The sequence below is a fragment of the Melanotaenia boesemani genome, chromosome 16 (assembly GCF_017639745.1).
Source record: "Melanotaenia boesemani isolate fMelBoe1 chromosome 16, fMelBoe1.pri, whole genome shotgun sequence".
Taxonomy (NCBI): Eukaryota; Metazoa; Chordata; class Actinopteri; order Atheriniformes; family Melanotaeniidae; genus Melanotaenia; species Melanotaenia boesemani.
This window is the reverse complement of record NC_055697.1, coordinates 3168589-3183986: the sequence shown is the minus strand read 5'-3', so window position 1 is coordinate 3183986 and position 15398 is coordinate 3168589. Positions and strand designations below refer to the sequence as shown.

The 15398-nt window shown below is 44.0% G+C and overlaps 1 protein-coding gene across 4 annotated transcripts in view; it reads right to left on the bottom strand.

Annotated features, from left to right (window-relative positions):
- The window catches only part of ltbp1 (latent transforming growth factor beta binding protein 1), a 216987-nt gene that overhangs the window by 108405 nt on the left and 93184 nt on the right, over positions 1–15398 (bottom strand). For all 4 annotated transcript variants that reach the window (XM_042010090.1, XM_042010092.1, XM_042010093.1 and 1 more), the window contains exons 5-6: positions 12262–12429; positions 4485–4682 (exon numbers count right to left, since the gene is read on the bottom strand). In XM_042010090.1, the coding sequence (XP_041866024.1) occupies positions 4485–4682; positions 12262–12429 (366 nt within the window). The remainder of the gene's footprint in view (positions 1–4484; positions 4683–12261; positions 12430–15398) is intronic.

Here is a 15398-nt window from a genome sequence, read left to right as displayed (position 1 = left end):
GAAAGGGTGACATGGGCCTCCCCTCCCGCGGGCTCACCACCTGCAGGAGGGGCCTTAGGGGCATTGTGAGTTGGGCAGCTGCCAGAGGCGGGGACTCTGGCGGTCTGATCCTCGGCTGCAGAAGCTAACTCTAGGGATGTGGAATGTCACCTCTCTGGCGGGGAAGGAGTCTGAGCTGGTGTGCGAGGTTGAGTGGTTCCGGATAGATATAGTTGGATTCACCTCAATGCAGGGCTTGGGCTCTGGAACCACTGTCCTTGAGAGGGGCTGGCCCCTTTTCCATTCTGGAGTTGCTCCCGGTGAGAGGCGCCGAGCAGGTGTGGGCATGCTCATTGTACCCCGACTTGGCGCCTGTACGTTGGGGTTCACCCCGGTGGTCGAAAGGGTAGCCTCCGTCCGCCTTCAGGTGGGGGGACGAGTCCTGACTGTTGTTTGTGCTTATGCACCAAACAGCAGTTCAGAGTACCCACCCTTTTTGGAGGCCTTGGAGAGGGTGTTGGAGAGCACTCTTTCCGGGGACTCCCTCGTTCTGCTGGGGGACTTCAATGCTCACGTGGGCAATGACAGCGAGACTTGGAGGGGCGTGATTGGGAGGAATGGCCCCCCAATCTGAATCCTAGTGGTGTTTTGTTGCTGGACTTCTGTGCGTGTCATGGACTGTCCATAACGAACACCTTGTTCATGTGCACTTGGCCCCAGGACACTCTAGGCCACAGTTCAATAATCGACTTTTTAGTCGTGTTGTAGGACTTGCGGCCGCATGTTCTGGACACTCAGGTGAAGAGAGGGGCGGAGCTGTCAACTGATCACCACCTGGTGGTGAGTTGGCACAGATGGTGGAGGAGGATGCCAGTCTGGCCTGGCAGACCCAAGCGTGTTGTGAGGGTCTTCTGGGAATGTCTGGTGGAGTCCCCTGTCAGAAAGAGTTTCAACTCCCATCTCCGGCAGAGCTTCAACCATGTCCCAGGTGAAGCGGGGGACATTGAGTCCGAGTGGGCTGTGTTCCGTGCCTCGATTGTCAAGGCGGCTGGGATGAGAATCAGCACCTCCAAGGGTGGAGTGCTCTGTCCGGGTCTGCAATAGGGTCCTGCCCCAAGTGGAGGAGTTCATGTATCTCGGGGTCTTGTTCACAAGTGGGGGAAGGATGGAGCGGGAGATCGACAGGCGGATCAGTGCCGCGTCTGCAGTGATGCGGACGCTGCATCAGTCTGTCATGGTGAAGAAGGAGCTGAGCCAAAAGGCAAAGCTATCGATTTACTGGTCGATCTACTTTCCCACCCTCACCTATGGTCACGAGCTGTTGGTAGTGACCGAAAGAACAAGATCGCATACAAGCGGCTGAAATGAGATCTCTCCACAGGGTGACCTGGCTCTCCCCTCGCTGATCCGGGAGGGGCTCAGAGTAGAGTCGCTGCTCCTCCACATCGAGAGGAGCCAGATGAGGTGGCTCGGGCATCTGGTTAGGATGCCTCCAGGACGCCTCCCTGGTAAGGTGTTCCGGGCACGTCCCACCGGAAAGAGGCCCCAGGAAAGACCCAGGACACGCTGGACAGACTACATCTCTTGGCTGGCCTGGGAACGACTCCAAATCCCTCCGGATGAGCTGGTGAATGTGGCCGGGGAGAGGGAAGTCTGGGTTTCCCTGCTTAGGTAGCTGCCCCCACGACCCGACTCCGGATAAGCCGCAGAAAATGAATGGATGGATGGATGGATGGCTCCCGTCATGTGCATTGGTGGACATGGCTTTCTATGTAGGATATGATGCAGCTGTGGTATGCAAAGACCCATCTGTTTGCATCTGGAGGTAGGGGGCTGTGGGGTTTTTAACAATTTCTCGTGACGTAGATAACCTATGTCACAAAAAAAATAAAATGGTTTTACCCTGCAGAGGGGATTATGAGCCATTTTTACCCACAAAATCCACAATTTTTTTAATAAATAAAAAATACTAATTTTATCAAGAGTTATGTGGTTTTCATCACAACTAAGTAATACTGTGTTGTTTACAGCTCAAAAACCACAATTTTGGGTGCACTACCCCTTTAATATTTGATACAGATTTATGCAAATTAGTCCAGCCTCACCCCACCACCTGCTTGAACCCCATACCCACTCATCCTCTTTATTTGTGAGTATGCTAGTTCTCATTCGGTTTCTACAGGGAATATAATGGACTGGGCAGCATAATAAAGTCTGTCTGTCCAGCAGGCAACAGCCCAGTGATTCATTTGTAAATCCAAAGGTCCTATTCTGGTAAATCAAGAAAGAGAAAAGGTCACCGAACACACACACACACACACACACACACACAAAACAAAACAAACAAACAAAAAACAATCCACATTACCACGCTCTACCACATCCTAGCTGTTAAATCTAAACAGAACTAATTAGAAGGCTTAAAATTCCCGAGGAACCTTATATTGTACTTACAGTAATATAAGGAAATGATGTCAGCTTCACTAACTAAATTCTTTTTTACATTGTTCAAGAAACTGCTAAACAGACACTAACACCCAGCTAATATCAGTTAACACCCATTAACTTGCCCTAGCACCAGCTAATATCCACTAATACCAGCTAACACCTGTTAACCCAGATAACGCTAGCTAACACCCAGCTTATACCAGCAAATAACCAAAAACACCTGCTAACATCCAGTAAACCAAGCTAACACTTAGCTAAAACATGCTAAAACCTCTAACACCCAACTAACACCAGCTAATATCTGTTAACACAAGCTAACGCTCAGTACATCCCAGCTAACACTTAGCTAAAACCTGTACAAACCTCTAACGTCCAAGTAATACTGGCCAATATTCACTACACGTAGCTAACACCCAGTTAAACCCAGCTAACACCCAGCTAGCAACAGCTATTCCCAACTAATGCTTGCTCACACCAAGTTAAACCCAACTAACACCTAGCTAACATACATTTGATGCAAGCTAACACCTGCTAAAACCCAGCTAATACCTAGCTAACACCTGCTAACACTTTGCTAACAACAGCTATTATGCACTAATATCAGATAACACCCATCTAACAACTGCTTAAACTCAGCAAACACTAAGCTAGCACCAGCTAAAACCCATGAAAAAACACAACCAAAACATAAGCGCGTGTGGGGATGATAGGTGGCTCTAGATGGGAGAAGTTTCTCGCAGTCAGACATGAAAGAATTCTGAAAAGTTTTCATAGAATATGATCGACCTAAGACCGCTAGGATCTGATGTAGCTCTATATTTAGCTGTTATGTACTAGAAACTGAAGTTGTTCTGCATAAACCAATATACAGTATTAACAAGTTTTCTTCTTCATTGGTTGTCTCATCTTCTTCTTCAGAAATTCTTAGAGCAGTGGACTTTTCATAGAATACTTTATAGAAAAGGTCTGATTTGTTTGAGACGTGCAGTGTGAAGGAAGTCTCTGTCCGGAAGAATGTTGCACCATCAAATTGAACCAAGCCCCCAATTGGACCGAGTCTAACAGGCCATCCTATGTTAAGCAAACATCCATGCTCAGCTATGATGGTTATCTAGTATCTTAATAACATCCCATTGGCCAGGTAATATGATTACCATCTGGATTTTCTCAGGAGAATAAAAAACAACCAAAGCTGATGAAGTAGAGTTTTTCATGTCAGGGACAGCTTGTGTTGAGGCACTTGAAAATGCTCCAAGATGGACAATTTGAAAGGCTGGTTTTGACAATGTAAAATAAAATTAGTCAAATCTAGTATTAAGGTTAGGGAAACATGTCATTTTTAAAACATCCAATTGTGAATTTATCAAAAGGTCTTATTATTTAATCTCTTGTGAGACAGTTGCAAAACATGACCTAAAGCAAATGGGTTAAAATAAACATACTTAGAGGAGGTTCATTGATAAGCAATAGGAACATGGTACTCTGTCTTTTCCTGGGGTCCTAGAACTCCTTGGCTGTGTCCGAATGTCCACCCTACTCCCTAACCCCTCATTCACTACATAGGGCTGCACTATATAGCACACTACATAGTGCACTCCTTCTCTTGACGAATCAGACACAAAGTTGCCTATTTCTTCCTCGCCACAAACCATGTGACTACCGCCATCACCACGGCAATCACAACGCATGTCAAGATGTCATTCCAAATCCAATCCAAAGTTGTGTGTAAATATTTTTATTCCTTATGTTGTATTTTATTGTATCTTTGTTTGTTTATACGTAGGTTTCATGCAGCTCGATTTTTTTGTCTCCTTGCACCATGTTGAGCTTCTGCCCGTAATGCATTGTGGTCTATATTGACCCGTCTAGTGACCATCGATGCTCACTACTTTTCAAGATGCGTTGTGGGTAATTTTGAGTGCCCTACTTTTTTCTCTCTAGACATTCCAACACTCCTATAAAATGGCGTGACCCTAGGGCACTAGGGAATAGGATGCACATTCGGACACAGCCCTTGTTTAGTTATTGACAGCAGCACAGTTGATTCTTCAACTCACCAGAGGTTTGGCCGTTGCTGTAGGTCAGAGGCAGGGTGTGTGTGGAGTGAACCTGAGTCTGGCTGTAGCCTCCTGATGTCTGTTGATGTCCGCTGTGAATTGGCATCTGGCAGAATTTTCCAGCAAAGTTTGGAGGACACTGACACTTGTCCCGGGCACTGCACTTACCGCCATTTATACACGGCAGGTGACACACAACTAAGGGGAAAAGACCAAGTAAAAGACGTTAATGCACTAATGGCCCCACACACAGAAACATAAAAACAAAGACTGTCCTTATTCATTTCATTTAAGTTTAGTTTATTCATTTTTAAAAAGTGCTGTAATGGCTGGAAATTCCAGAAACTTGTTAACTGAAGATAAAAGTGGCCAGTCAAAACATCATGGCCAAATGGAGAAAAGTCCTGCGGGCAGAAGCTCCAAAGGATTGCCTGGAGGGAAGCCAGGGAGTTCTCCCAGAGGACTGGCCAGAATGCAGCCAGATCCAGCCCCTCAGTTTGCTGGACTAAATGGGATCTGGTTGCCCAAAAAACCCCATTTGGAGCGCTTTACCAGAAGTGGTCCCGGAGGGCAAGCAGTCTACTTGGAGCTGCCAGACGCTCCAGAAGCTCAGCAACACCAGGACAAAGGAGCAAGTTTCAGACTGCGGACCGATCCTACTGTCATGGTGGGAGGGGAACAGGACCTATATGCAGGCTCACAGACAGGAGTCAAACAAAGGGACTTATATAAGAAATAAAAAACAATGACAGGAAATCCACAGAAGCTGCAAACTGCATGAAAAGGATTTGAATATAGAAAACCTGGAGTACAAACAAGGTAGCGATCAGAACTGAAGAGTTGGTGGGATGTAGAGAATAACAACAGGAACAAAGGCCTAGCTAAATGTTAACTTCAGTGTTGTGCATGAACGAGTTGAAAAGAACTTGTGTTTTTCTGTGAAAGTTGAACTGAACCAAACAAGTTTGTAAATAAAGAACCTGAATGTGAACTCGTTCAGATTATGTCAGGTCCTGCAATAGTCTCTGCCCACATACTGTCTAAAAATTAAATCTAACACTTCTGTGTAAATTATGTCACCTGCACTTAAAAAGCAAGTAAGAACATCAACTTCATCAACTTCGAATTAGATTTCTGTTTTGGTCCAGCCATGTCTTCCACCAGCCCAGTGCCTTTTAATGCTGTATGGATCATATTTGAAACATACAGTTTCTGGCATGTTTTGCATCACTTTATGGTAAAAACTTTGCTCAAAACCCTGTTACAACCTCATAATTGTCTTCTGCCCCCTGGTGGATACCTTCGGCGCTACAATAATTTTAAACAGTAAATATACAAAAATTATTATAAGCATTTTTACATTTTATTAAAGAGCAAAATAAAGACTTCAGAATAAAACAATTAGACTTTTCTCTATGTTTTCCTGGGTCAGGTTTAACTAGTTAAATAATTACAAGGCATTCCACTACTGTAAACTTTAATGAGTAAAACAAAGCCTCCAATACAACCCTACTGATTAATGTATGGGTAAAGAGCGGGATTACGTTACGCTGAGGTAACAGGCACGTGCAGTAAAGCTCATTTCTACTTAAACTTTTCATGCCAATCGGAATAACCCACTCGTCAATCAAATTGAGTGTGATCGGATCAGAATCTTCTGATCAGTCTGTTTTCATGAAGAGTTTTTATTCAGATCAGGCTATTAATCTAAACGTTGGTGTCCACGTAAATATGGCTGGTGACTAATTAGTAATCAGAGGAAAATGGACTATTATAAATTGGACTAAAGTGGATCATATAATGGATTTGTTTTATTTGGATAGTATTTCTACTACAGCGAGTTGGACTGGACTGTGTGTGTAAAAGTACCTTGTGATGACTTTGTTGTGAATTGGGGCTGTATAAATAAAGCTGAGTTGAAATGTTTAGTTTTGTTCTGTTTTAACCTGAAAGTGCTGAAACAGAGATCCAGGCTGGAGAAAAAAATTGTGTAACTGCCCAGAACTCAAGTCCGGATTCTGCGTACAAATGTATAAAACAAAAGTCTGTGAGGAGAATTCCAGCAGTGCTACACCTGTCTTTCTCCTCCGAGGCCTCATAATTTGTCTTCCTTATTCAGCTCACCTCCCACACCTCCCCAAAGAACCAGATTTTTAATCCAACTGTAAATGATTTGATATCGTCTGGGCCGTAACAAATGAGCTGGCAGTTAAAGGCGTCTTTAAAGGCATCTTTGAAAGCTGAGCTGAGAGGCCAAGAAGCTCTCAGCGCTTGGCGAGACAATGCCCTCACCTGGGAGAAAATATGTCAGAGGAGCTGGAGAAACACCACTTAAATCTGTCCTCCTGGGACTGCAGCAGGCCAAATGGGATGCACACACAGCTGCTTGAATCAGTCGGCTTTATGAAATAATCCCTCTAAGTGCTATGAAGGCATTCCTTGAATACTTTTAACTATCACCAAAGTAACTAGGTAGTTTTCAACTTGACTTTACAATCAACTGTTTTCTGCAACATCTACTGAAAAACCCAAAAATATGTTTTCATGGTGAAAAACAGGTTGTAGATGGGTCAGCTTCATTAGACTCTGCCCCCTGAAACCTTGGACCAGATAAAGCAGGTACAGGAAACCAAAGGATCAGTAGGATCAGGTTCAGACCTGAGGCAGCAGCACGTCTGAGAAATTATTTATTTAGGGACAAAATTCATTCAGGTTTGAGGTGTGAAAGGTCGAGTTGCCACTTCCTTCCATGATGAAACAATCCCTAGAAAAGATATCTCAGACGTGCAGATGGGTTTTCAGTGTGGAACGTCAGCACACACGCATTTCAGCTTGAGCTGGTCTATGGCAGAGAATAGTCTTGCTTTTCACATACATGTATATAGCATGATCTAAGTATGTGTCAGGCTGAAACTAGACAGATGGAAGAAGATCCAGGATGATGTCCCAGTAAATGTTTTTCATCTGGTATCTAATAAATCCAGAGACTGTTTCTGATGGAAAAGAAAGTTTTTTCTAGACTTCTGCATTTTTAAAGTGTCTGTTTCTCCTCTGTTTATAGGAGCCTTGATAAATCCATCAGAAAGCTGTGTGTGCTGGACACAATAAGCCTGTTAAATGACCTACAGGTCAGCAAAGTGGTGGGCGAGTAGAAACAGATCCACCCTTTCATAACACTCCTCCTTCACCCATTAACAGGACCACTATGATTCATCCCGTCACGTCTTTTTGCTGCGTATGGAGCACAGATAAACTCTCATTTTGGTTCAGGCTGGAAAGATGAGAGAGGTGGCAGAAAGAAGGGAAGAAAGGCTGAGGGAATTGGAGGAGTGGTCTGGAACGAGTCTGGACAGATTCATGAAACACCAGCTTTGTTTCTGAACATCTGCCACGCCCTGTGAGGATAAAACTACAATATTGCAAAACGGCAACAGACGCCATAACAAAGTGTGTGTTTCTCTGCTGATGTTTGACTCATTCTCCCTTATTTTAACTTCAGGTGTTTATGGCCTTCAGGACCACCTTCTAGTACCGGGTCGTCCTCTTCATCAGGTCCACCTTCTAGTACCGGGTTGTCCTCTTCATCAGGTCCACCTTCCAGTACCGGGTCGGACCTTTTTAATCCTGGTGTGATAGATGAAGCAGGTGGTGGAAACCTTCCTCAGAGGTTTTCTCCATATTAACATGACAGCATCACACAGTTGCTGCAGGTTTGTCGGCTGCATCCATGATGAGAATCTCCCGTTCCACCACATCCCAAAGCTGCTCTACTGGACTGAGATCTGGTGGCTGTGGAGGCCGTTGGAGTCCAGTGAACTCATCGTCATGTTCTAGAAAGCAGGTGGAGATGATCTGAGCTTTGTGACATGGTGCATTATCCTGCTGGAAGTAGCATCAGAAGATGCTCCACTGTGGTCATAAAGGGATGGACATGGTCAGCAACAATACTCAGGTAGGCTGTGCTGGTTAAACCAGGCCACGTTGGTACTAAGGGGCCCAAAGTGGGCCAAGAAAATCTCCCCCCACCATTACACCAGCAGCAGCCTGAAGAGTTGATCCAAGGCAAGATGGATCCATATTTTCATGATGTTTCCAGCAGATTCTGAGCCTAGCATCTGTTAATAGTGTTAGATTAAGTCTATTATGGTTTAAATTCCAATTCCTTGGTTTTCGCCGTCAGTCTTCCTACACACTTTAGCCTCATATGTAATTACCAAACCTACATCACTTTATTGATTACTCCCTTTGGTAAATTTACTCCAGCTTTTCCTGATCCTCATCTTTGTTTAGTCTTCGTGCCCCGGTTGGTTTTGTTTATGGCCTAGTTGTCTCAGCAGGACCTTTTGTGTTGTTAATAAAAGTTTATTTGTTTTTAAAAAGTTTGAAACTTGGAAGTGATCAACATATTTTTCCCTCTGCAGTGCAGAATGTCATTGAAGCTTCAGGAAATCTGGAGGAATTTTTAGGGCACCAAATTTAAGCGAGCTAACCTAAACCGGACAAACTTTACAGACAAGATGCTGCATATTAACCTGGTCCAGAGTTCCAGAGGAGGCATCGACTTCTCCACACAGTGGAAACCAGGATTGTGGTCAGACTAATCAGTGTTCTTTGGATCTTTGTTGGAAGAAGAAATGCAGCAAAGAGCAGTAGGAGCATCCCAACTGCTGTCAGCAACAAAAATAAGGCTCCTCTATAGCTGGAATAAAGCCTAGAAGACGTTTCTGATGCATGGTGGCGCCACAAAGCAGCTGAGCTGGAGTTGGTTTAGTGAGGATAGCAGGTAAATAGTAGCAGGAATAACTGGAAATGAGGAAAAAGTGGAAACATGGAAATAGTTTCTGTTGTGTGTTTGTTTCAATGCCAATAAAATATTGGCATTGAAAAGCCAAAACTTGAGAGAATGATGAGATGAGAAAAGGCTTGTTCACTGTTGATCTGTGTGTTATTTCTACAAAGTTCTGTTAGTAATAAATTCTGCTTTCTTCTTCTGTTCGGTCTTTATGCTGCTATATCTATTCATACATTCATTTTACATCATTTTAGCTTCACAGTCTGACAGCTGAGAAACATCATGTCTGATGCTGACTGGAATTAAAAGCTTCAGCTGCCACAGACTGGTTTATACACACACACACATCTCGGGCGTCCATGCAAACGATGAAGAACCACATTATGCAACATTACTGCAGCCATTCTGAGGAAGAGGAGGGTAGGGGTAATGGATTGGTTCTGGACTGGGGTCCTGACCTGAAAGAGCCACAATCCATTAAGATGTGTTTGTAGGGAGAATGGGACAAAAAAAAAGCTGAGATTTATGTTTAAACAAGAGAATTTACAGTGTTCAGGGTTTGTTAACTAAACATGTTTTCATTTAGATGGCATGGAGTCGGTTGTTTTCCTCTGATATCGCAAACAAGAAAACTAATGTCACCATGAAGTGAAAACTCCTGTCAGCAATAAAGGGTATCAGGGCTGACTGGAGACTGAAACAGCCAGCATGTTGTGCAGCTGATGATGTGGGAGCTGTTTCATGTGCAGAACCAGGAAACTGTGCCTGAACCTGCCTGAGTCCATAAAGGGAGCGGATCAGCGTTCCCGACTCTGACACATGCAGAAACATGGAAAAACGGGAACAAGCTGAATTCCTGTCTGACTCAACTGAACAAATTAATACCGATGGATTAACACAAGCTCATGGAAAAAGCCTCAGTCTGTTAACTCTGGGTAACCGGGGGGAGGGTCGGATTCCTGCATGGAATCATGGAGTCCAAACCTTCCAGATAAGAAGAGAAGAATCCTCTGCTGGCTTTTACATTTCATATATTTGGCTTTGTTGGTCTTCGGGTTTGCTCATATCACTCAGTGAAGCTAAAGTCTGGTAAAGTCCAAGAAAGTCAGGACACCCCCAAGGTGCAACTGGTTTTATTATCCTGCTGCCGGAATTCTTCCTTATCTTGATGGAGAGTTTCCCTCTGGTTTGACTGGTTTCATTTAACCAAACAGGTCTAAATATTTAGCCTTTCCAGGTTTAACGGCAGCAGGTGGTTACTGTCTGTAAAGTCAACAGTCATGATCTTCTCTTTCAAGTTAAACGCAGAGTTCTGCAGAAAATCTGAGACATAAAACAGCTTTTATCTTCTGAAGCACAAACATGTTCTCACCTGTAGAGACCTGCAGCTCCTACAGAGCAGGAATCTACATTCACCATCCACTTCATCATCTCCACCTGTCCAACTTCCTGTTAACCAGCCAGTCACATGGCAGCATGTAGATGTGGTGAAGAGGACTTGCTGAAGTTCAAACTGAGCATCAGAATGAGGAAGAAAAGGGATTTAAGAGACTTTAAACGTGGCATGGTTGCTGGGCTGAGTATTTACTGGGATTTTTACCCACAACCGTCTCCAGGGTTTCCAGAGAATGGTCTGAAGAAGAGAAAATATCCATAGCAGCAGTTGTCTGGACCAGGATGCAGCAGAAGACACACCGGGTGCCTCCTGCCAGCTAAGAACAGGCTGTCAGTTGAAATATGAAGAGGATCCGTCTTTACTGAGAAATTAGAGCGAATCCAGACAGTTATTTTATATTTGACTTCAAACTGTTAAGACAAGAAGACCCTCGAACAGGGAATGTGTTTTTACTGGTTTCCCATGAAGAAAGGGCAGTGAAAAGCCTGGATTTGTGCGATCGGTCAGACAAAACCACCTTGGCAGTGTGACTTAGTCTACTTTGTAAACTTTTCACAGCAATGTGCTCACGCTGCCTCCCATTCGGGCCGCTTTCTCTTGACTTTCCGTCCATGTCCTCAGTGACATCACATGAACACGAAAAGCTGGATTCATACTCGCATGGCGTCTGCATGCGGTCGGTTATAGCGAAGCTAATGCCGGTGAGTTTGCTTTAAATACTCGAGCGTAGTGAGTAAGCATCGTTTTGGTGTTGTGTTGCAGTTTCTCCTCCTAATCTGAAGGTGGCAGCAGGGGTGGTCGGCACAACAATTTGTTGTACAGCCAGCAATAAAAACAATCAGTCAGAAACACACAAATAACACAACTATTATAGAAATAATAAATTTAAATATATATATATATATATATATATATATATATATATATATATATATATATATATATATATATATATATATATATATATATATACATCTTAATAAAGATTTCTTGAACCTTCCTCTTCAGTTTGGTAGTTAAAGTATCTCCTGTTTTGAAACAACAATGGCGTCCAGTATGGTTCAGTGTCTTTATTAGCAGGTGGAAGAAAACAAAGAAATAATTCAGTCAGCCTCTCATCAACTCGATCCATTCGGTATTGTTTTTTAAAAATGGCGGTTACTACACAAATTCAGTGAGAAGATCCAGAAATCCCAAAACGTGTAATCCCAAACTGACCAATCACAAAGAAGTACTTCTGCGTAACCGTTTGTGTAGCAGGGGTGAACGTCAGGTCTGAAAGAGGTGCGCGTTGAGCCTCTGTGGAGCAGAGGCAGCGTCACCGAGTATAACTCCAGCTTCAGGCCCAATCCCATTTCTCTTTTTGACCCCACCCTTTGCTTCCCCCTACCCGATGGGGTAGGTGACCCGATGAAGAGGACGACCAGGCACTAGAAGGTGGTCCTGATGAAGAGGAGGTTTTGTGTATATCCATGACAGAACCAGAAAGGTGTGTGTGTGTGTGTGTGTGTGTGTGTGTGTGTGTGTGTGTGTGTGTGTGTGTGTGTGTGTGTGTGTGTGTGTGTGTGATAGCAGTCAGGATCACTCACCGACTCTAAAGTTGGGTGCTGTCAGCGTATCTGTGGCGTGGCCGTTTTCACTGATGATGGTAGTGGTGTTTCCTTTCTCACAGTTGTTTTGACATCTGCTTCCTATGCAGGTGACTTTGCAAATGGTAGGTGTGAAGACCACCTTAATCCTTCCGGTGTGATTGCCCACTGTTGAGGAAAATATGGCAGAAACCAGCAGGAGGGGGAGAGACAGCAGAGGAAGTCTGGTTATTCTTTCATCCATTGGAAGTTAAATGACTTTCAGGATGACGTTTGCTACGATCATCTGGTGAGACTTCAGACAAAACAAAGTAAAAAAGAAAAAAGAACTACGGCGCAATATACAAGTCCTGAAAAGCTGACGATGTTTCAAACTACTCGTTCCTATCTTTCCTCCTCCACTGCTCCTAAATCCACTGGCGCCTCTGAAATGTGCGCGAGAAGAAAAAAAGAAAACATGGGAGAGGTAAGCAAACACAACTCTGGGATCTCATCCAAGTCTTCATCATCAGTCTGTGAGAGGTGGAAATTAAGCTTTATTTCACAACAAACAGCACTCGCCAACCTCAGATTATATTCCTGCTTTTCTCTCTAGATGGATTTTCAGAACTTTAGCTTCTTACATAAAGAAGAAAAGCTCATAAAATCCCTGATATCTAAAAGAAGTTGGCCTTAGAAGGACTGAAACAAAAAGCTGCAGCGTCTTCTTCCCCACCCACCCTCGGGAAAGCCAACCCTCCATCCAAAGGTTGGATAAAGACACTCCCATCTACCAGCAGCTCTTCTACCTACTGTAAGATCGGACATGCACTGCTTCATCTTTCCTTTCACTCTCTCTTCCTGTGCACTGATTCTTGGCATCCCGGTGTCAGGTCCAAACCCAAGTCTCTGCCGCTCCGTCTGTGGCTGTCAGCTGTTCACCCCAGACTCATGGAGTAAACCAAGAAGGCAGAGGAATGTCTTCCTAAACCTCAGAGGCAGGAAAAACCACTGGATAACACCCCCCGAGCTACCTAAACTCTCTATGTTGAAAAAAACCATGTGGACATGATATGATATACTGGTTACAATGGAAAGAATAAAAACCGGTTTCAAGGCATGGACTGATAAGTAAATTTTGGCCGATAATGATATCCAATAATAATATTGTTGTCATGGCCGATATTTATAGATGTCGATTTAAACATTTTGTTTTAAAAGGTTTAAGATGATCAAATTCTGTACAAAATAAAAATAATGCAAACATTAGGGGCGTTAGCTTCCCGCCATTGTTTGGGAGCATCTGGATGGTAGTTTTTCAGATGATATCAAATTTGAGGTGTTAAATGATTTAACACGGCATCCTCCTCGCATCAATTCGACTTTACAAATACTGCATACTGCTTTTCGAGTATCTTCTTTTGACACCGTGAAAAATTTACCACACAGCTCACATTGCTTCTAGCTTCAGTTACATCCCACAATGTAAAGCTGCATCGCTGTCACATGTCCAAACATGGCCGCATGACAAACCCCCCTCCTCCTCCCAACACACGTACACAAACAGCAATTAGACGAATATTTATATCGGCCCAGTTTTGCTCATCGGACCGATACTGATGTGGTCAAAAAATGACTAACATGACTATCGTGCATCCCTAATATAGATTCATATATATATATCTATATCTATATATATATATATAGATATATATAGTGTATGTATGTATGAATCATTTTCAGTCCTGTATAAAATAATGTATAAAAAAATATTTTACACTTACAGTTCCTTCAGACGACTATACATGACGTATTGTGCAGAAGTGGGAGCCTTTCATCTTAAAAAAAAAGTCTTAATAATAATGACTAAATATACTTACAACAAACTCTGTTAATCAAACTGAAAATATTTCAACTTTAAGACCTGGTCAATTTTTAAATCAGTCAAATCATATAGAAGGTTAAAAGGATCAATTACCAAACAGAATCCAGAAGTTTGTCCAATTAAAGACGGGTAAATTCAGTCTTAGAGAACCTTATTAAAAAGCAGCTGTGAAAAGAAAGTCCAAACTTCACCCTTAAGGCCCATTTATGCTCGCCACAGTGTTACACCCGCACCAGGCCCTGCCACAACCACACCTGTCACGCATCATCGGAGTCAGTCTCCAGAATACTGATCAGCCGCACCTGCATTCAATCTGAGCCTTGGACTATATATACACCCACTCCACATTCACTCCTCGTCGGACCTCGTTTCTACATTGTTGGACTTTCCCTGCGCTCCCCTTCCCGGTCTCGACTCCCTGGCAAATCTTCCTTATTCCTTGGTCTCCAGTGGACTACTCCAAGTCGTGAGATCCGTTTCAAAGATCCATCTCTGCTCATCCATCTCTGTAAATAAAATCCTTAACCTGATCTGTCTGCTTGAGATCCTTCTTAACAGAAGGTCCGACCAGAACTAACAGACCTCAAACCGTTTCTCTGGCGATCCTCAGCAGTGCAGCGGATTCCTGCTCCAGTGCTCCCTCCACCTGGAAATGAACCCCAGCAGGTACCCCACCGATCGATCAAAAATCGCTTACATCATTTCCTTGCTTTCAGGACCGGCGTTACAGTGGGCGGAAGCGATCTGGCAGCAAAACAGCACGGTAACGCAATCCTACACCCAGTTCACACGACACTTCCAGGAAGTGTTTGGAATCCCCTCCGGAGATGCCACCATACAAGAGCAGCTGTTTCGCCTTTGACAAGGACACACCCCCATCACAGAACACGTCCTGAAATTCCGCACCCTGGCGGCGGCAAGCGGCTGGAATGAAGCAGCACTCCTCACTCATTTCCGGATGAGCCTTGAACCAGATCTTCGCCTACAACTCTCAACCCACGATGACAGCTTGGGCTTAGAGAAATTCATACAGCTCACAATTCAGGTTGCCCACAGAAGGGAAAGCTGTCTCCAAGACATACCACCCGTAGCAGCAGCACCATTCATAAACCACCCTGAACCCATGCAGGTAGATGCAGTACGTCTCACACCCACTGAGCGACGCCGACACCTCATAAACGGGCTCTGCCTTTACTGTGGCCAGGCTGGGCACCTTATTGATGGATGTCCCATTCGTCCACCAAGTCCACGGGTGAGTCTGGCTACTGTAACA